A 20,792-nucleotide genomic window follows, 5' to 3' on the forward strand; every position below is an offset into this window, starting at 1 on the left:
AGACTAGGGAGGGTGTCAACCACTTTTCTTTCTTGGAGTAATGTTAATGTTAAGTGTGACATTTGAGGTTTTTACCTAACCAGCCCCAATAGTCTTGGTAAACAACAGCAATATGGTGATTGAAGCTGCTAAGGTTATTGGCCCGTTTGCAAAGTAATGGTGGGGTTGTTGGTGGTGTCCAAATGGAGATAAAACTGAAGAGTTTAAACCAGAGGAGCATTTGAAAGACAGCTTTTAGGAATTAAGACACACCCTTTGCTGGATGGCCACATTAGGATTTACAGATGGCATGCACCTGGTTTTATTGCATTGGCTGCTTGTTTGATAGATCAACCAGGTCTTTGACTAATTTATTTTGTTTGTACTGAAATACCAGATTGGTTCTCAGTTCTGATTCTGTTTTCCCCTGAATTAAGGTGGAATCAACAACTAACAGCTGCGGTCTTGTCATAGTGCAATGAAATAGTACATATCCAGTGTGCTAAAGTGTTGTGCAGTGATTCCAAGCTTGGAATATCTGGTTTAGATTGCCAGTGGGGACACATCTACTGTGGTAGGGTGGGAATTGCGCATTCTTCTGGGTAGCATTTAGCAACTGCCATGTTTTTCATATGCTTTCCTGACTCCCTTGTTCTTTTGAAGGTATGGCTTTCAAAGTTTGAAGCAGACCACCTCTGTAAGAAGATCTAAATGGTTGTGAGGGGAGACACAAGAAATAAAGAATAGAAAGAGGGTAGCATCATGTAACATGATCAAGGCTGAAAACATGAATGAGTAAAGGAAGTAGGCTTAGTAAGCAGAAATTGTAGTTCCCAACATGTTCCTCACATTTAACAGCCCTTCCTTGGGGCTCTTTCTCTTTGCAAAGGAAGTTGTTGACTGTCTGTTGTCTGTAATACAGTGGCACCTTGGTTTTCGAATGGCTTAGTTGTCGAACAAATCAGCTCCCAAATGCCGCAAACACGAAGTAATTATTTCGGTTTGCAAATGTTTTCCGGAAGCCAAACGCCCGACAAGACTTCCGCTTGAGTGCAGGAAGCTCCTGCAGCCAATCAGAAGCCGCACCTTGGTTTTCAAACGGTTTTGGGAGATGAATGGACTCCTGGAACGGATTAAGTTTGAGAACCAAGGTACCACTGTAGGCCATAGCTGTCAACTTTTCCTCTTTCCTGCAAGGAATCCTATTCAGAGTAAGGGAATTTTCCTTAAAAAAGGGAAAAGTTGACAGTTATGCTGTAGGCTTGTCCTTGCTTTCTAAAGGTGTGCTCACACCAGGCAATTCTTTTCCCAGCAGAGTAGGGAAAGGGCACCTTTCTGCCTCTGGAGACTGCCCTGCTCTTCTTCTTAGCAGGTGCATCATCTGCATGCACAAGCAGCAGCGGAAGAGCTATTTCTTTCGCCTGTCTAGTTGAGACACAAACCCAATTTTTTATTTATGAGATCTGTTGGTAGGCAGGGTTCCGGCTTGTTGCTAAACTGAGCCCTCCTGCAGCCAGTGTGTTTTGAGACTGTGCAGTACATCCCTAAGAAGTGAGTCCCCCTTTAAATGAGGAAATCACATTCCCATAGCCAAGTCTGACCAAATAAGTGACTCCTTCAGAGATTTGGTGTGTAAAGCACTAGCTTTTCCAGACAACATCTGAAGAAAATACATCCTAAAAACCCTATGTAGCTGTTATGGTTAACACAATCAATAAAAGGAAAAGAGGTAGATTAAAGCAAAAAGAAAAGTAGAATTGGGCCAAAAGAAACAAAATTTTCCAAGGCAGCATAAATGTAATGTATTTAAGTGTACTGGATCTTGGCTACTAGCTACACCCCCCACCTGGCAAGACCCACGTAAAATAACTGAATAATATTGTTGCTGCTGTTTGGTTATATGATAGAGAATGTTGCAGTTTCATTAAAAGATCATTCAGTTTTCTGTTCCCTCATCACCTAGATTTCTTAACATATGTGTATTACAATAAGCATTTTCATTTGTGTTCTTATTGAGGGTTATGCTATTTTTCTTTGAATCTACACTCATTACTCTGTATGGTAATATTTCTTTCTCTTAAAACAGGAAAGTGAAGACGGCATAGAAGGAGATGGTAAGTGATGCTTTTAGTTTGAGTGATTGTGAATGGTGAGGCGTAGTGTAGATTTGGTCAGGGAATATTCTTAGAATTAATGGTTATTTCAATAACATTTTTTAAAACAACCAAGTGGCATAAACATTTTCTTAAGTAAAAAAAATAAAGTTGTAATTCTACAAGGAAGATGTTCTAGACACAAGCCCTTATGCTTATGGTACTTTGGCCTGTAGGTAAATTCTGACATCTTTCGTTAGAAATGGACCTTGTTATAGATGAACGGGTGCTAAGGTTTTCTACCAGAGTTTTGTTTGGCTGTTTGTATTAATGAAAACAGAGTGTGATGTTTCTCCTGCCATACATTCTAATGGCTTGGATATCTTATTAAGTGGTAAAACGTCCCCACATTTACCACTTGATAAAATGGTTTTCTGTATTTGTAATCTATGACATTTGTCATTGACTGAGGAGGATTTCCTCTTCACACCAAGCTTATAGAATGTGGCCAGAGCTGCCTTACTATAGAACAGCTCAAGGGTTCCCATATCCACCATCACTTTGTGAACATGAATGGCGAGTGAAACTTCCCCTGCTTCACTGGCACAGACTCTGTGGCAGTGTGAAGGAGCCATATATATATGCACTTCATTAGGATGTGAAGACTTAATGCACTGTCCTAGAAGCTTCAATGGAAAGCTGAGTTTTGAGGAGGGATTTGAAGACAGCATTATGTAAGTGTTCAGAAGAAGCTGGAAATATAAGAAGCAGCAAAGCAAAAAAGTGAATATTTTACAGAAGCATGAGGCCAACAGATGATTGAGGGTGGTGGATTTTGAGGAGCTAAGAACATGGGTAGGAGGACGTCGTGGTGGCGGCAGAGGGATGAGGTGGAGCAAGGCCATAGTGGACTTTCAAGGTAATAGCAAGAACAGTTGGGAAAACATTGTAGGAATTAAGGAAGGGCTTACATGTCGTGTGAGTTGTGAAAGCGTTGAATAATTTTGGTGCAGAATTCTGAATTTAGGCAAGAGGGATGAAGTGACATTAGAATGTCACAAAGGAGATGGTTGCATTAGTTATGAGAAATGGCTTGAATGTGAACCAGAGCTTTTTACCAAGAGGGCAGAGTAGCATGACCAGTGTATTTATAGTGTTTTAGATTGAGAAGCAATATGTCTTGTTGGTGAACGGAATGTGTAAAAAAAGAAATTTTAAAGGGTTTGTCTAACTGCAAACAACTCTTCTTTATATTTAGCTGTTCTTTCTGACTATGAAAGTGCTGACGACTCAGAGGTGAGTTACATTTTTACTGACAATTTTAAATATGTCTGTTTCCATTTTTATGGTGTACAGTATTAACATACCAGCGACCTTTATTTAGAAAAGCAATCTTCAGGAATCTGGACCCTTGGACGAATTGGGATGTGTAATTTTTATCTCCTTTGCCATGGAAAAGCAGTCCAACTTCTGCGTTTTGAAATATATTAAATGTTATCTGTGCCTTGGGTGCCCGTTTATCTTCTGTTGGGGAAGCCATCAGTTTCCAGATGATGGTTCACTTACATTAACCATAGTTAATAACAAACTTGTGGTTTTGTGTGAGCGTAAGGCAGTGTTTTTCAACCACTGTTCCGCGGCACACTAGTGTGCCGCGAGATGTTGCCTGGTGTGCCGTGGGGAAAATTGAAAAATTCAAGAGAATTACTTTATATATAGTCAATATAGGCACAGAGTTAAATTTTTTAACATTTTCTAATGGTGGTGTGCCTCGTGATTTTTTTCATGAAACAAGTGTGCCTTTGCCCAAAAAAGGTTGAAAAATACTGGCGTAAGGAACACAGAACTGAAAAGTTCTTATTGTGCTCCTCCCCTACTCCTGAACTGCTAGAAACAAGCCAAAGTCTGGCTTTGTCATGGCAACTGAACTTGGGTTTGTGGTTTGTTTCTCCCAAACAAACTACGAGCAGTAAGCCAACAACAAATGTTGGCTATTGCTCATGGTTCATTTCTCTTTAAACAAACCACAAGCCCAGGTTCAGACATCACAACAAGATGGAATTTGGCTTCTTTCCTGCCACTTTAGCAGGAGCAGGGAAAGAGTGCTGTGAGAACTTTTCACATTAAACCATAGATTGTGTTTGGTAATAGATTGACTTGCAGAGCAAAACAGTTTGTATAAGCCTGTTCAGACAAAACAGTATCCTGGAGGAAAAGATTTTTCATTAAAAAAAAAATCTTTAAATTGCTAGGCACCTGCACCAATTGAATCACATTGGATGTTTGTTTCAGGCTGAGGAGGGGGAATACAGTGAGGAGGAAACATCCAAAGTGGACCTGAAGCGGGAAAGTAATGAAACTAATGAGCTGACAAGAAAATCAGACAAAGGGGATGAAAAACCAGAATCGAAAGGCACTGTGGCAGGCGAAAGGCAGAGTGGGGATGGCCAGGTAAGTCTTACTAAACGATGAGTAATGTATAGGTACTAACCAATTTGGAAACTAAAAGGTGCCTTTGTATTTACCTTTCGAGAAATAAATACTTAGTTTCATATCATTCTAAAAGAAGCTTCCTGCATTTTTGTGTAATAGGCTAGTGATAGGGAAATCAATAAAGGCATCAAATTTTAAACTGCTTTGCCTTTTCCCCACTTACACAAATGCAGTTAGTTATTTTCACCACTGGAACATGTTCCTACATTCTTTCTACACAGTCTCTAGCCATTGGTGTTGTCATAAGTTTCCAGTGTTCGGTACAGTTGATATTTCTAACGTATAACAACTCAGTACATACAAAATGATACCCAACTGAATCATACCTGGAGTAGACCCATGAAACAAATGACTTAACTAAAGTCTTCATTAGGTCTGTTCTGAATATAGCTAACATTGTCCCCCCCCCCCACCCAGTATTCCAATAGGAGAAATATCAGCATATCTAGTTGTACTTTATATCCTAAAATTTTCTCCATTATATATTTCTTTATCTTTTCCCAACATTTTTCAGCTGGCAAACAATTTCATTGCAAATGACATAAATTTCCTCTCACATTTTCAGCAGTTCAACATACAATTCTTACTTTTCTTGCAATTAAGGGAACAGAATCTTGCAACAGTTCTCTCTTAATATTCATACGCAAAGAAAAAGTGTGACCATTTGTTCAAAAGTCTCTCTAAGTGTATAGGTGTATACTCCTAATGTTGAGTCCACTTCACCATAAATGCACTTGTCCACACTTCTCAGCATTGCGCTAAGCGGATTGCTGTCAATGCAGGCACTTCTGCTTGCCTAATCTGCAGCACAGGGAGTGGAGGAAGTCATGCTGTGCTAGTGGAAACCACAGGCTTCGGCCAGCAGGGCTTGTGAGTTGAATCCCACTCAACGCTTTGAAGAACATTTTCTTATTTACTGCTTTTCCTTTATCAGTTAGATCTAAGATAGGTTTCTTTTCCGTCAAGTTGTTTTTCCTGAGTACTTGCATGGTTTTTGGAGAGTGTCTTATGGGGAATACAGTACTATCTTTATTCTCAGACAGCTGTTATATATGTGTTAGCAGTTTTATCTTCTGTGATAACATTTGACCGAAACATTGGATGAAGAGGATGGGTTCTGGAACACTTCTGGTGGGTGTGTAGGCAGAAGACCAAGAGGCGCTTGCTTTCCTTTTTTCTTGTAGGAAAGTACTGAAGCAATTGAGAACAAGATTGGCAAAAAGCTTCCTAAGCACCTGGACGATGACGAGGACCGGAAGAACCCTGCATACATACCTCGCAAAGGTCTTTTCTTTGAGCATGACCTTCGTGGGCAAACTCAGGAAGAGGAAGTCCGGTAGGTGGTGTAGGCAGCAAGTGAAGCGAGGTGGGTTTGCAGAGCAATGGGTGCTCTTGATCAGGAAGGGTTAGAAAGTTGAAAGAATGGCTGCTCACAGAGAAAATAATACAAACTAATACAGAAAACTGGTGTGTTTTTTTAAACTATGTGCTATCTCCAATGTGAGACCATTTCTTAATGTTGTGGTTACAAGAACCTTGAGTGGCTATGAGCAGCCATCTACTGGCAAGTAGACCCTCAGGAAACATTATTTGCTTTATAGAGTCATTTGACTGTTTTCTCTTGAGTCCCATGTTTCTTTTGGGACAGGCATTATTGGTTGGTGTATTCTAGTTTTAGTATTCCCTCCCTTGAGGCCCAGTTGACTTTTATTTTAGTAGCTTTTTGGCTAACTGAAGACTTTTCTGTTTTGTCAGATTTTTGCCTCATTTGAGTTTTCTCCCTGCACTCGGTGCATTTATACGACTCTGGTTTTATTTTTTTATTTGTATTCCACTGTATTAAGATCAGTACGTTTTCTTATTCCTACCAAAGACTGTAACAAATGCATTCTCCAACAAGCCAATACAATCATACAAAGATAATTCAATTTCAAACCTGGCAACAAAAGTAGGAATAGGAACATAAATTAGATCTCTGTCTCAACATCTGTTGCACTACATTTTTAAATATATGGTTTTGAACCCCTTCTGAGGTCCTGTGTTGCTAGAAAGATGGGATAGAGTGCTTTCTATAAATACAAACATTAAAGCCTCACTTTTTCTTTCCCTCTTGACACATAAGGCCTAAGGGCCGCCAGCGCAAGCTGTGGAAAGATGAGGGACGGTGGGAGCATGACAAGTTCCGGGAAGACGAGCAGGCACCGAAAACAAGGCAGGAGCTGATTGCTCTTTATGGGTATGATATCCGCTCGACACACAACCCTGATGACATCAAGCCCAGGAGAGTGCGCAAACCAAGGTGAGGTAACAAAGACAAGTGTATGCACTTGTTGTATTATAGCATTGGACTGGGTAGGGGGATGGGATGGTGTGGTGGTGCAGGAACATTAATTATGTGGAACTCAGTTCTGTGCCCTGAATAGCTTGAGGAATGCGCTTCTGACCTGTAGCATCTTATCTCCATTCAGATTTGGGAGTCCACCACAGAGAGAGCCAGATTGGGCCAATGAAAGGCCTAGTAAGCCACCACGGCACCAGAGCCTAGATAGTACTCCCGTGCCACCCAGGACATTCATCAACAGGAACTCCGCAGGGACCGGACGGATGCCCCCACCGAGGACTTTCCCAAGACCCGGTGGCTACAAAGAGACCCGTCCATGCTACCGTGCTGTGGATGTGAACAGCCAGCACGCGCCTCGCTTCAGTGAGCAGTCAAAGCATGAGAGCAATTACCGTTCCAGGCGTTCGGAGCCCCTCCCACCACGAGAGCCTTCTCCTGAAGTAGAGATTCCGCACATTCGCAACAGTCCTGTTAAAAAGGAAGAGGTGGTTTCAGAAAGCCCAGCAGCTCCTGCAGATGTTCTGCAGCCACCACCCGATAGGCCAGTGGAGAAGAAGTCCTATTCCCGGGCAAGGAGGACTCGGACCAAAGCAGGCGAGACGGGGAAGTTGGCCGAGGAAGTCCCGCTTCCGTTGGGGTTGACTCCTGCACCACTGAAAACTACTGAGGTTATACCATCCCCCTCGCCAGCAAAGACTGGTAACTGGGAGGTGCCTGTTGAAGCCAGCCTAGATGGGCTCGAGCAAGACATGACCCAGTTAAATATAACAGAACAGAATTGGAGCCCAGGGCAGCCCCAGTTCATACAACCTCAGGGTAAGTGGCTGGCTGATGAACTGAAGCAGAGGGGAACTAGCCTTATTTACTTGATATATTTATATTCCACCCCCATAGAGCAGTTTAGAAAAAACAGTAAATCTAAGTTCTGACTCATCATAAAACAGTTAAAACATCAATCTAGCCAAATATGTATGTGGTTATTTCAAACTATGTGATTCCTTTGCTGTGCTCTTTATTTCCTAGAATTTTGTTTTCTTCCCTGCCCTGCCTCGACATTTCCCTTTGTCGTCCTCCTAAACCTCGCCTTCTTAAGCCCCAGTCTTCACTTTCTAATTATGTTCCCCTTCCTTGCTTCCTTTAGTTTGCTGCTTTCTTAAGTCCAAGTTGCTTCTATCTACCCCTATTTGCCTGTATGTTTTTGCTGCCCTGCTTTTTTTTAGGATCTGAGCAGCTCAATCTATGGTAACCAGAGTCTTTTAGGATCAGAGATCAGCAATGACCAAAAGCTCTTATTGCATCTCTGTGACATTGAGACATATCCACTCACTGGCAGAAGTCCCAACATCATTAAAAAATATCTAACATTTACAATATTGATTTCAAACATACTAAAATCCCAGTTGTTCCTTGTTAGCCCCTAAGTACTTGCCTAAACTGAAAGTCTGAGAGGATGCAGGAGTTCCATGACTGAAAACGCTATTCTGCGAAAGCTCCTCTTTCTGTGCTGATTTGTCCTAGAGATAATATCCTTCAGTTATTCTGAGAAATCACATTAAGATAAAGAAGAAAAAGCAGTTTCACAGTTCTGTAGGGTTCGGACTGGTGAGGACTTCGTATGTCAAACCTCCTCCAGTGTTTACACCTCATGCTTGCAGTTGCTGAACACTGCCCACGCTTTCAAAATTCAACTTTTTTTAACTATGAAGGCTGCAAATGTTGCTTTTAAACACACAGAGATAGTTTTCCATCAGACTCTGCATTGTCTTGATGAGGAGAGAAGTATATGAGCAGCCATGAGGGACTCTGAACAGCTCTGTTGTATGTGAAATGCTCTTTAATGCACTGTTGATTAGAAAAGAAGAAAATCTGGGGTTCACAGGATGTTGGCTTTAAGTAGGGAAGTACCACAGTAGGCTCAGCCAACTCAACCTAGGGTCCGCTGTGATGGCACATGAGGTTGGAAGGAACTAAGGAGGTCTCTGACCAGTGCTCAAAGGGGTGACCACCTGGGAATTGCATGTACACCACATTGGGTTCCATGGTAGAAGAAAAGTGGGTTATAAGTGTAAGAAAATAAACTTCATTGAGGCAGAGGTGGTAGGTTCTGCAACAGTTGGTGCCATCTACCAATGTGGACATCCTGTTATGAGCCCTTGTGTTCTGTAACGTAGCCTCAAATCTACTGCATTCAGAGATTTGTAGTATGGTTATGAGGGAACAGATACAGTTCATTCGAAGAGACATATAGGCCTGCCACTTGGCCATCCCTTTTATCAAAAACGGCACCTGAACTTCCATTTCATTATGGACCTTATTGCACATCTGAACATTCCTCTGGCATTATTTGGTATCAAATAAATCTTTTTAATTATTAGTACAAAAGGTTAGAGTCTTAGGAGCTGACTGCTTTGGTTATTCCACTTTACTGTGCAGTCAAGCCATGAAGTCTTCTAGATCTGCGGCCGTAATGAGTCATAGGCGACATAGTGACCTTACACATGGTGAAATTTTGTGCTCTTTGGACTTTCTCTCTGCCACGTTTTTCTCTCTCCCTCTTTCCTCTCCTCTCCTTCCCCCACCCATTGGAAAACGTTGCATCCAGCCCTGCTCACGCATGGGTACTTGCCACTTTCTGACTTGTATACCAACTTACACAAACATAATTTTCATGTCACTTAATTCCATTTCAGATGTAATATTTAGTTCATGAATTCATCAAAGAGTCAAGTGATGAGAGAGCATGCACAAGAGCTTGTCCTTGGAAATATAAATATTTATCTGCATAATTTGGTAATTCTTTGTAGGGATTCCTGGGTTTCTGTAGGTCTAGACATGCTTCTGTCTGTCCAAATATTATGCCAGATTTCATTTGAGTGCTTTGTAGCACTCCTTTTTCTTATTTAATGTACCTTGGAATTCTCAGAGTAAAACAGATTACTTGAGCAGGTTGCCTATATAGAAGAGCAGCTACAGTTGCTACATGCACACTTCCTCAAAATTGGCTAGTACAGGCATGATCTTACTCTACTCAGGCATTACAGCTGAATCTCTCTTTAATGTTCATTCCTATCACACTTGTATTATAAGGATTCTAAATAGTGCAATAAACTGTAGATAACCACAAAAGCTATCAAAACACTTGCAACAAATTATATCAGACGGGAACCAATAAAGTGCAGTGTTGGCTTACAGAAACATACAAGTCTTGTAATTATCTGCAGTGATCATGAAGAGACTTAACTCAAGTCTTAATTCATCTCCTGTGAATTCTGCTTGGAGGAGCGAAAGGGTCCGCCTTGACTTCAGAGTGAGGTGAGGAAGAATAAGCTAGGGGAATAGATTGCAAGATAGGAAGACTATCTGCAGGTACTGTTACATACTTTAAAAAATTGTTTTCTGTCATTCTCTGTTATACAAGAAGCTGAGGTTTGCAGGATGTGACAGTACTGGTGTTGCGAGTGAAATCTGTAGGTATGTGGAATATACCCAGCTGATGTTGCTTCCTGACCTACAGTATTAGAGACAATAAGTTGCATGCACATCTTCCTGCTCTCTCTGCGTCTTAGCCAGCAATATCTGTTCTCATTTTCATCTTTCCTCAGGATCCTCCTTAACCTGCTGCCTCTTCCTGGTTTCTTTCTAATTTTAAGTGTAATGTAGTAATCAGCCTTGTTGCTGTTTTTCCTTTTGCTCCCTTCCCAATAGGTATTCCTAACCAGATGCACATTGGAGCAGCCCCACCCCCTCAGTTCAACAGGATGGAGGAGATGGTAAAGTCCTGTGTCTTTTTCCTGCTTTTCAAGTGGTGGGTCTGACTGGCAACCAGGGGATGGGCTGAGGCCCTAGAGTTCTCTGTAGAGAGTCCTTGCAGCATTTGGGGGAAGTTACGTAACTTGAGTCTGGCTGAGCCTTGTAGTGGGCTGAATTTGAACTGATTGGATATTTTTTACAGAGAAATGGGGGATAGGCTGTTGCCATAAAGGGAAAGGGCCGAAAGCAGAAAAGGTGTTGAGCACCACCCAGTACCTCTAGGAATTGCCAGAGTAAGATGTAAGTGGTAAAGTACCTGTTTAGCTGCTGCTTTTCATTTAACTCGGAGGACTAGAAGCCTAAAGTGAGCTTCGGTTCTCAGGATTCTGAAGAAGTTACTCTTTAAGGAGAGATAAGTTCTGAACAGGCTTAAAAAATGGGAACATCCCAATTTGCAGCCAGCAAAGCTGGCTGGGCAGGAGCAGGGTGTTTCATTGTGACATTCTTCTAAGAACTATGAATACTCTTGTGCTTTTTCAGGGTGTTCAGGCAGGCCGTGCAAAGCGTTACTCATCACAGCGTCAGAGGCCTGTCCCAGAGCCTGCTCCACCTGTTCACATAAGCATAATGGAAGGGCACTACTATGACACACGTGAGTGCATGCTGCTGCTTAAAAATCTCTGGGTTGCCTGTGTTTTGTACTATTATAAAACTTGAGTGGGCTGCAGATGATTTATTCAGCCTTCCGTCTGCAGTGTTGTAAGTGCTCCCTCAAGTAAAATTGGATTAATTTGTACCAGAATAACACGGAAATATGAATTACTAATTAAACAGCATGAAAATAACATAGCACTTTTTAAATTCCTCGATGAGGGGAATCTGAAGCTGAGTCTCCCCAGTCCAAACAAAGAGGCAATTTCCATTTTACTTTAGTGCAGACATCACTTCCATTAATAAGGAGCATCTCCTTATTCACTCCTGCACCATCTCTAAAAGCTGATGTGGCTAAACAGCTCTCTGCATGATTTCACATGTTCTTCCCCCTCCCTTCATGGAAACTGGCTTCTTTTTACTGGGATCCCAGTGCTTTTATTGTTAAACTACCAATGTGCATGGAATAAACGTCGTATTTGATGGTTTATCATTACAGTACAGTTCCAGGGACCGATCTACACTCACAGCGAGAATCCTGCCCCGCTGCCTCCCCAAGGGGTGATCGTTCAGCCAGAAATGCATCTCTCCCATCCAGGTAGGGAATTGCTTCTCGCATCTCCTCCTGTCCAGCCATTTCTCTCCAACGCAAGCCCATGTGAGCTCTGTGAGACCGAGATGGGGAGAAAAGATGATGGGGCAATCATATAGTGTTGATTGTTACCTTAAGCCTAAAACCTGGAATATTGGATCAAAACTGTTTCCCCCTTTCTCTCCCCCTCGCTCGTTGCTTTATAGTACCAAATGGCATTATTGGTATAAAGCCTTCTCTGTTCCGTGAAAAAAATTGGCACCACGCTGAAGCTTTGGATTCCATCTGTGCCATGCTGGTGCATTGGAAACCTTGTTGCAGATGTGTGTCAGAAGACAAAAATCTAAATTAGGTTTAGCTAATTCAGTGATGGGGTGGAGAGATTGTTTTGCTGATCCTTCTGTGCAGTTACGGGGTGGAGGGGAAGGCGGGCAGATGTCATAAACTTATTTTCACCCAAAGCGTCTTCAAGTGATTTACTTTGGGAAAGAAATACATAAACACATTATGCCATAGGAAAAAAAGGGGGGGGGAATTGTATAACATTTTTTCCATGCAACATACTGTATTGGGAAAAGAAACACGAAACCAGTCCCCTGTGATAGAAAATATTGGCAGCACACTAACAGCAAACAAAGCAATACTCCTACCGACTAACCAACAGATAAAAGAAAAGCTGCATGCCAGCACTCCCTTCCATAGCCCCAAAATCATTCATGTTAGCCCAGTAATTTTTTAAAATATTCACACCCCACCCAGAACTCTAGGGTCATAACGAGCTGTTGCGTATTGGGAGTGGGGGGTGGATCCTCCAGGGATGGTCTGGCACCTCCCCTCCTGCCATTATCAGGGGTCCAAAAAGCAGAACTGCCTCATCGTGTTTTAATAGCATACAGATTTGCCACAGATTTGTTACGGCCATATCTATATTGAAAAGTGCTAAGAAATTATATTAAAAGATTACTAATTCGCTTTTTGGAAGAGGAGGGCATTCTGAATCGGGTACTTGTTCCCATCAGATTCTGGAGACGATGCTTACTTTTTTTTACTTCTTGCTGCTGTGGGGGAAGCCTTGCCCACTTCATATCCTGGCTTAGGCAAGAGAGAACGTTTCTTCTGCAAGTCTCTTCTCAAGGCTAGCATAATTATTCGAGTCCTTCCTTTTTCTCTTCCCATGGCTGCCGTTTCCTCCTGGGTAGGAAAAACAAAATGAAGGAGAGAACATTTGAGCTTAATTGGATTTAAAAGGAGGGATTTTCTGACCATCTGCAAATCACAGGGATTTTACCCTCCAGGATCAATCCTCACAAGCACAGCGCGGGGACATTGCACAGAGATGCTGCAGAGGACTTGTTCATGCCATCGGATGGGCAGATGAATCCTTCCAGCAAAACATTTCACTTAATGGAGCAGATTGTAATCCGCTTCAGCACCCTTTCCCTGTTGTGTTTGTGATTTCAGAAGCAACTGTCTGACTCTTCTTCTCTTTCTCTGCCAGGGTTACATCCACACCAGACACCAGCACCTTTGACCAACCCTGGTTTATATCCTCCTCCTGTATCCATGTCGCCAGGACAGCAGCCGCCACCTCCCCCACCGCAACAACTGCTAGCACCGACCTACTTCTCCCCTCCTCCTGGAGTGATGAATTTTGGCAATCCCAGTTACCCCTACCCTCCAGGACCACTTCCGCCGCCACCACCTCCCCATCTGTATTCCAATGCTCAAGTAAGTTTGTTCTTGTCTGGGCTTTAAGTCTTTAAACACTGAGATCCAAAGTGGCAGGTAGCAGAGAAACAAAGCACTGCTGGGCACAGGCGCCCCTCCTGTCTGAGCAGGCTTTTGTCCTGCCGTTAGGGCTCAGGCTAAAGTGAGAAGTGTATGCAGCACATGGTACACTGACTGCTGCTCACTGTTGCAGCAGATGCACATTGGATAGTTCTGGGGATTCCTCTTGCTAGTAACTGTGTTGTCAGAGGCTGCTACTCCAAGCTGAGCAAATGCAAAAGTATCTTTGATAGAACATGCTGTGGAGGCAAGACCAAACAAGTCTTAAAAGCCACGGAATGTGACATTGCCATTCCGTGTTTCTTTCAGCAGTGGCCTAAAAGTCTGGGCAATTATAACTTACCTGTTTATCTGTTAAATTTATATACTGCCCTTCATCAGTAGATCTAAGGGTGGTTCACAATACAAGCATACAAGATACATAATACATAATAACAAGAACAACCTCCCACCCCCCCAAATATAAATACTGAATAACCCCCACCCAGTGTAAGAAACTCAGATATATAAGCTAATTGCCAAATGGCACCTTAAACCTAGTTTATAGTCGCCATAGCGGAATGTCTAGGCAACTTTCTTTGCAATGAGTGTTATGTTTGTTTGTTTGTTTGTTTCATTTCTATGCCACTTTATATTTTAAAGGAAAAAAATCTTGGAAGTGGTTTACAACACATCAAATAAAACAATCCAGAATAAAACAAATTCAAGCTTCAAGGAGAAGATCCTTCTCTAAGTGATTCTTGGCTTTCTCCATATTTATTTACCTACTTAATTTGTAGAGCTGCCCCATAGCAGAAGTACTCTAAGAAGCCAGCATGGTGCAGTGGTTAAGTGTCATACTAGAGAGATCAGGGTTCAGATCACCTTTCAGCCATGAAGCTCACTAGACAACTTGTTTTATAGTTTGTTGATGCTGTGGTTTTTGTTTATTTACTGTACCCTGCCCAGAGATCAAGCTTGGATGAAAGGGGGGCCCCTTCTTTTTCTGTTCCTTTTTCCCTTAAATATCGGCTTCCTATAATTGGACAAACAATGTTTCTTTTTAACTCTTTCAGATGTGTTTCATTGATTGATTGATTGATTGATTGATGTGTGTGTACTTTGTATTAAAATTAGTGTGTGTGCAGCAATGATCTATAAACAATACTGTAGATCTTATAACAATATAATATGTAATATTATCAAACACTTTAGACCAGGCTTCCTCAACCTCGACCCTCCAGATGTTTTGAGACTGCAGTTCCCATCATCCCTGACCACTGGTCCTGCTAGCTAGGGATCATGGGAGTTGTAGGCCAAAAACATCTGGAGGGCCGAGGTTGAGGGCTGCTTTAGACCAACCCAATGGTTTCCTTTTATCTTGGTTTGTAGGCCCAGTCTCAGGTGTATGGAGGGGTCACCTATTATAACACAGTCCAGCAGCAAGTGCAGCCCAAACCTTCACCACCCCGAAGAACTTCGCAGCCTGTCACTATCAAGCCACCACCTCCTGAGGTATCACTTACCCTCTCCTGATTCAGTCTATGTGATCATTTGTCATCCCTTGAGAGGGAGTTAACCATTCATAACCCCCCCCCCCTTGATCCACAAGAGTGGTTTGTGAAAGTGGGGAATCTCTGCTTTTGTGTTGTTCTGATATGTTGCAAACTCTAGATTCTCGTTGCAGGTTGTAAACAGGGCTCCAGTTAACATTTCTAAACGCTATTGAAGGTGAGCTTAGATGTTAAGATCAAGGTGTCATTGGGACCCTGTTTAACAAAAATGAACATTCCCGCTGATAAACCCAAACTAAAAATTCCATCTTGTTAATGGCAGCTTTACTATATGAGAAATTACTTCACGATAAAGCTGATAGCATTTTCTGTGTGATAAGGGGGGGGGGGAAATGCACCATTATTTACTTGATTTAAAATAACCCCTTTTGGGTGCCTCATTGTTTCTGGGTCAGTGAAAAGGTTGTTTATCACTCCACCACCACAAAAAGCCCATGCTAAAAAAATAACAAATAGCTGTAAAAATAATTAAAGTGCAAGTGTCAAGTACATCAAAAAAAGTACAAGTGGGTGAGACATTGTGTCCCTCGCTCTTTTAGGAAATATTGATCAAGAGCAGTGGTTCCCAATTAGCTAAGTACCGCATACCCCGTTTTTCAAAAGCCAAGTGATGGACCTCCCACTTTTGAAAATGTTGAGCGATATGTGTGTGTTAACAGTAGCCAGTTAACTTCTGGGTGGTGAAGTTAACTGTACAGGCCTCACTCTCCCTTGAGCAAAATAAGCCTGTGACTGGGTGGTACCACTTCAGACTGCGGATGGGGTTCACATGGTGCAATGCGTTTTCATACAAAACCATTCTCCATATAAACAACTAGTATGCCAAGAGAAAGCCTTAGCAGCACCCCCTTTCCCCTGATCATTCTAGCTATGGAGGAATATTATTTTTCATATTGAAGAGCATTCCACCTTGTCAGCTGTACCACCTGCAATCTGAAATGGTACAGCTCAGGTCAGGCGCTGTGAGAACAGTGAAAAGAGTATCAGCATGGGAATATTGCTAATTCAAATCATACACGCCCCAAAGCTGCTTATTCTCAGGATAATCTTCCTGAATGAATGACCCCCGAAGGGGAACTTTTGACAGTGAGAGTGTTTTCCTTTAAATAACTATTCTGGAGAGAATCCCCTTGGCTGTCTAGTTCAGGGGTGGACAGATTTCAGGCTTAGTAGAATGTGAGATCCGCAAATTGGAGCCTGATGCACAAGACATACACTTAGAATAATTCTGAATTCAGGAATTTGTTCTGAATACCAAAACTGAACAGAGTTTACAGTCCCTTGACACAATAATGCACTCTTGGTACCCCTCTCTGCTTTCTTCATTTCTGCAGTATAATTGGTATCGTTAAACAATTGGGAGTAAAATAGTCCAAAGAATCATGGAATCACCCACAAATCTGCCAGTTGGTCCTGATTGACCTTCTAGCCACTCCCAAGTGATTTTAATCTGGTGTGCCAGTAAAAGTAATGCCATTATAAGGTACAACAAACAACAAGTTTGTGTAAATAGTGAGAAGACTTCTGGGTAGCCATTGGAAATGGAACTGTTTGGGCAGAAGGAGATGTTCTGGGGAGTGATCAAGACATTGATCCCACAGTAAACCATGGCCTGCACTAACTGTAGTTTAGAACCCAATCAATGGTTTTAGCTTCCATATGAAAGAAGCAATCTCATGGTATAAAAGGGCAGATGGAACAGGCATAAGGGTGGGGTTAATGCTCTTTCTTGGCCTGGGGTAGAATTGTTCAGGCATGGCAGTGCCAGTTCCTAAGCCATGTTAATGCCGGGTCTCTGCTTTCTTTTCCCCTCATGTTTCTGTCTAGGACAGCAGAAATGAGAAATCCAAAGAAAGGAGCAACACTTAAGGACTCTGCACTTTGCTGGTTTCAGTAGAGTACCAGAGCTGGCACCTGTGGCAGGCAGAAGATGGCTCCTTTGTGTGAGCTTCTCCTCTCCTTTCCATTGGTAATAGGTGATGTACATGGATGCAGGCCCTTCTGCTGTGCCATACCATGCCAGTATCTTGATCAGGGGCCAGATTGCCCACCAGGAGGGCATCAGCGAAACCACATATCTTTACAGTCTCTCTCTCTCATCTTGGGACAAAGAGACTGTACAAACATTGTTGGATGTAAGATTTCTCTGCTCACTGAGAGCAAAACCGTTCTCCACATTCTTTTCCCTTCTTCGTTTGAATGTTTTTAGGTGTCAAAACTAAAACTACCCAACTCTTTCTTAACGTTAATTTGAAGAACCTGACTTACATTGTTTCTATTGTTTAATTGGTCTTGTTAACGTTATTTGAGTTGTGTGGCTTATCTTCTCCTTGGCTGACTTTTTCCAATAATATGATTTTAAAAATAAGTCGTAATAGTTGTGCAAACTCTTGTTATTTTCTTGGATTAAAATTATAGAGGAACCTGGAAAAGAGTCACCTTGTCTGAAAGCAGTAGTTGTCTTTTCTGTTGCCACTTTTATTTTTTTTAGGAGAAAGACTTTAATTTAGAATGAGCCCCAGTGAGCATTTGTCTGCCGATCATTTAATCGTGAGCTGTTCTGACCCCCACAGTGCCAGGGGAAAAAATGCGAGGGTGGGTGAGGGTAACCAGGCCTATATGTGTGGTTGGTAGCCTGTAAACTACCATTATTTGACCAGACCTCATTTGTCCTTCAGAAGGTGCAAGAGGCCTTTGTCCACCTCCTGAAACAACACTGAACCTTCTTTGGAGCTCTTGAAATGACGGCCTGCAGGCTTTCACCCTGTTTGCCTGCACTTTGCAGCTTAGATTTTGTCTGCCAGGCTGCATGGCTTTCACCCAACGCCCTGCACTTCCTACATATTTCTAATTCACTTGCAAAACTGCACTAGGAGGACAAAGCTTAAGTGGTCAGCCTGTAGCCAGTACTAGCTGGACCCTGGCACAATGAGCCATCCCTAGCTGGTCTGCTTTTTCATGCATGTGTAGCTTCCTACTTGAAATATCAGGGTCTGTGTTTCCTTTTAATTTGATAACCCTTCTAATTTAATTTTCAACAAGTACAGCTGGCATTTGAAGGAAAATCCCTGTATGTTCTAAGTGTATTTGCTTTTCCTCTGCCTTAAGGTTTGAAATGTATCCGTTTAACATATCAGTTTTGAAATATTAGACCTAATGACACTGTGATAGCTATTTTTTGTTAATAAATTTGTTTTGTTCCTGTTCTCGGCATTCTTTTTTTGCAAATTGTTTTGTAGCTATTTGATGGCAGTACAACACATGGGGGAGAGAGAGGTCACAGCTCAGTGGCAGAGCATCTGCTTTGCATTTAGGAGATTTCAGATTCAATCCCTGACATCTCTAGGTAGGGGGCTGGGAACGTACATGGTCTCAGACCCTGCCAATCAGTATAGACAGTACTGAGTTAGATGGATCAGTGGTCTTGATTCTGTATAAAACAACTTCCTATGTTCCTGTGGTGGTAACTTAACTTGGTTGTTGTCTTTTACTTTGTGTATCTTAAAACCAGATTTCCATATACTACCGTATGACCTGAAACTGAATAAATGAAAATATATATTCACGTATTCTGTTTGGTGTAATTCAGCTTCCAAAGTTCCAGCTCTTCTAAGAATCTGGAAACAGCCAGGGTTGGCAAATAGGAAATAGAGATTTATGTATGGTTGAGTGAAGATTACTTTGGAGAAGAGTTGTTTATAACATTGTGATGTCCTGGACTTGGAAGCTTTTCTCTTACTATTTGAAAGACCCGCCTAACTGCTTTCTGAGACTTCTGCTCCATGGGCTACCTGCCTATCTGCACACTATCCTCTAAAACTCAAGGAGAGATCCTTGCTGTCTTATATAAAAAATGGGGTGTTCAGCATTTAGGAACACAGTAATTACAGTGGAGGGGATGGTATATCTTAGAAAGGGTGGTTGCTTCCACTCACCCCATGGAAATCAGACTTGACAGCTGCCAGCATGTGGGAGCCTTCTCTAGTTCTAGCCCAGCCTAGCTCCAAGGGAGAGCCCTTCTGAAGTTTTAAAATTTTCTATTTCTGTTCTCTTCCTCCTTCATTTCCCATTTGGAGAGGTAGGGCGGAAAGAAAGGTGGTTTTAAAAAGTTGCTGAGTTCATTTAAACAGACCACAAACTACTGCCGCTATTACATTTTCCATCCTGGCATTCTCAGTAGACGTTTTACAGGATCCCTCCAAAAGTGGCAAGCAGGAACCTACATGGAAATCAGAGCCCAGGGAACAAAGTTCTTCAGCAGTGCAGCTGTCTCAAGGCCAAGCCCAGGGAGAGTTAGATGCCTGAATGATGGTGCGCCTCAGCAGAGCAGGGCTGTCACCACAAGCAGACAGGCACACAACCACCCTGTCTGGGGATTATGGAGCATCCAGGCAAGGAAGAGGTAAGTGGAGGTCAGGTAGCATCAGACCCCAGAATGGTACAACACATACCTGGCTTTTCTGAGGTACAGCCCCACTACCACCCCCTTCTCCTCTGCCAGGTAGGGATCAAGGGAACCTAATTTCCATACTATGCAAAATGTCTCTTAATTATGGAAACCAGGTTGTGGCCTGTGAAGTTTGTGCTGCCTCTTCCCCACCTCAGATTGCATATATGGTACTTAGAAAAATACATATTTAACTCAGAGCTAAATAGAAGCTATTATATACTGTAAGAAGTCCGAGGATGCAATCTGTTTCTTGAGCGTAAGCCCCACTGAACGCAGTGAGACTTACTTTTGGGTAAATATGTAGAATTGCACTGTTTAATAATGCAATTCACATGCATTTGCTGCAACATACACAGCTCGACTACGTAATCTGATATTTTTCTTAAGCATGCACATGTCTTAGATTTTGTCAACCCTTGGGTGGCAATTTTCATATCTATCCTGACAGTACTGCAGAAAAAAAATAAGCTAATAAGCTTTATGCAAACTTTTCTCTGCCCTCTGAGAGCATAAATGGTTGTTCTTCCTTGTGTGCTGTACTTTATGGTTGGGAGCTAGGAGCATCATGAAAGGAAGGGAGATCCAGGATTAGGAGTGATAGGGGTAAGAGGGGGGCTCGGGATTAGAAGGAAAGATGTGGGAATGGGGATGGACAACCATAGGTTTACTTCCATAGTCCCTCATACTGTCCTCCTTGGCAGCATGATCTCCAGAAAGGTAGTCCAGCTTCTGCCTCCAGCTGAAAACTTCATCCAAAAAAAAGCCCTAACATTTATAGGATCTTGCAAAACTGAAGCAGTGACATGACCTTCTGACAGGCATGAAACAGATGTCAAACATTAAAAATACCGTATTTTTCGCTCCATAAGAGACACTTTTTTCCTCCTAAAAAGTAAGGGGCAATATCTGTGCGTCTTATGGAGTGAATGGTGGTTCCTGGAGCTGAATTGCCTAGGGGCCAAAAGAGGACCATGCTTTTTATTTTACAAAGAGAAAAGGGTGTGGAAAGGACCTGCTCAGCAGCTGATCAGCAGGAGATCAGGAGAGAGATAAGAGTCCCCGGCTCCCTTTCAGCCCCGCCCTCTTGCCCAGGCCTCCATTG

The 20,792-nt window shown here is 42.3% G+C and overlaps 2 protein-coding genes across 4 annotated transcripts in view; both read left to right on the forward strand.

Moving 5' to 3' along the window:
* The window catches only part of MSL1 (MSL complex subunit 1), a 27,731-nt gene extending 23,303 nt beyond the window's left edge, over positions 1–4,428 (forward strand). The window contains exons 9-11 of the transcript XR_004427825.1: positions 2,066–2,093; positions 3,331–3,368; positions 4,365–4,428. The gene's annotated coding sequence lies outside the window, so the exon portion shown is untranslated. The remainder of the gene's footprint in view (positions 1–2,065; positions 2,094–3,330; positions 3,369–4,364) is intronic.
* The window catches only part of CASC3 (CASC3 exon junction complex subunit), a 19,314-nt gene extending 868 nt beyond the window's left edge, over positions 1–18,446 (forward strand). Inside the window, exons 2-14 of one of the 3 annotated variants that reach the window (XM_033168854.1) lie at positions 2,066–2,093; positions 3,331–3,368; positions 4,365–4,523; positions 5,750–5,901; positions 6,688–6,864; positions 7,034–7,722; positions 10,612–10,676; positions 11,197–11,308; positions 11,807–11,905; positions 13,398–13,627; positions 15,059–15,181; positions 15,341–15,397; positions 17,068–18,446. In XM_033168854.1, coding sequence (XP_033024745.1) covers positions 2,066–2,093; positions 3,331–3,368; positions 4,365–4,523; positions 5,750–5,901; positions 6,688–6,864; positions 7,034–7,722; positions 10,612–10,676; positions 11,197–11,308; positions 11,807–11,905; positions 13,398–13,627; positions 15,059–15,181; positions 15,341–15,376 — 1,908 coding nt within the window. In that variant the 3' untranslated portion in view covers positions 15,377–15,397; positions 17,068–18,446. The remainder of the gene's footprint in view (positions 1–2,065; positions 2,094–3,330; positions 3,369–4,364; positions 4,524–5,749; positions 5,902–6,687; positions 6,865–7,033; positions 7,723–10,611; positions 10,677–11,196; positions 11,309–11,806; positions 11,906–13,397; positions 13,628–15,058; positions 15,182–15,340; positions 15,398–17,067) is intronic. The other 2 variants (XM_033168852.1, XM_033168853.1) reach the window with 2 other exon arrangements.
* Positions 18,447–20,792: the final 2,346 nt, after the last annotated feature.

The sequence above is a fragment of the Lacerta agilis genome, chromosome 14 (assembly GCF_009819535.1).
Source record: "Lacerta agilis isolate rLacAgi1 chromosome 14, rLacAgi1.pri, whole genome shotgun sequence".
Classification (NCBI taxonomy): domain Eukaryota; kingdom Metazoa; phylum Chordata; class Lepidosauria; order Squamata; family Lacertidae; genus Lacerta; species Lacerta agilis.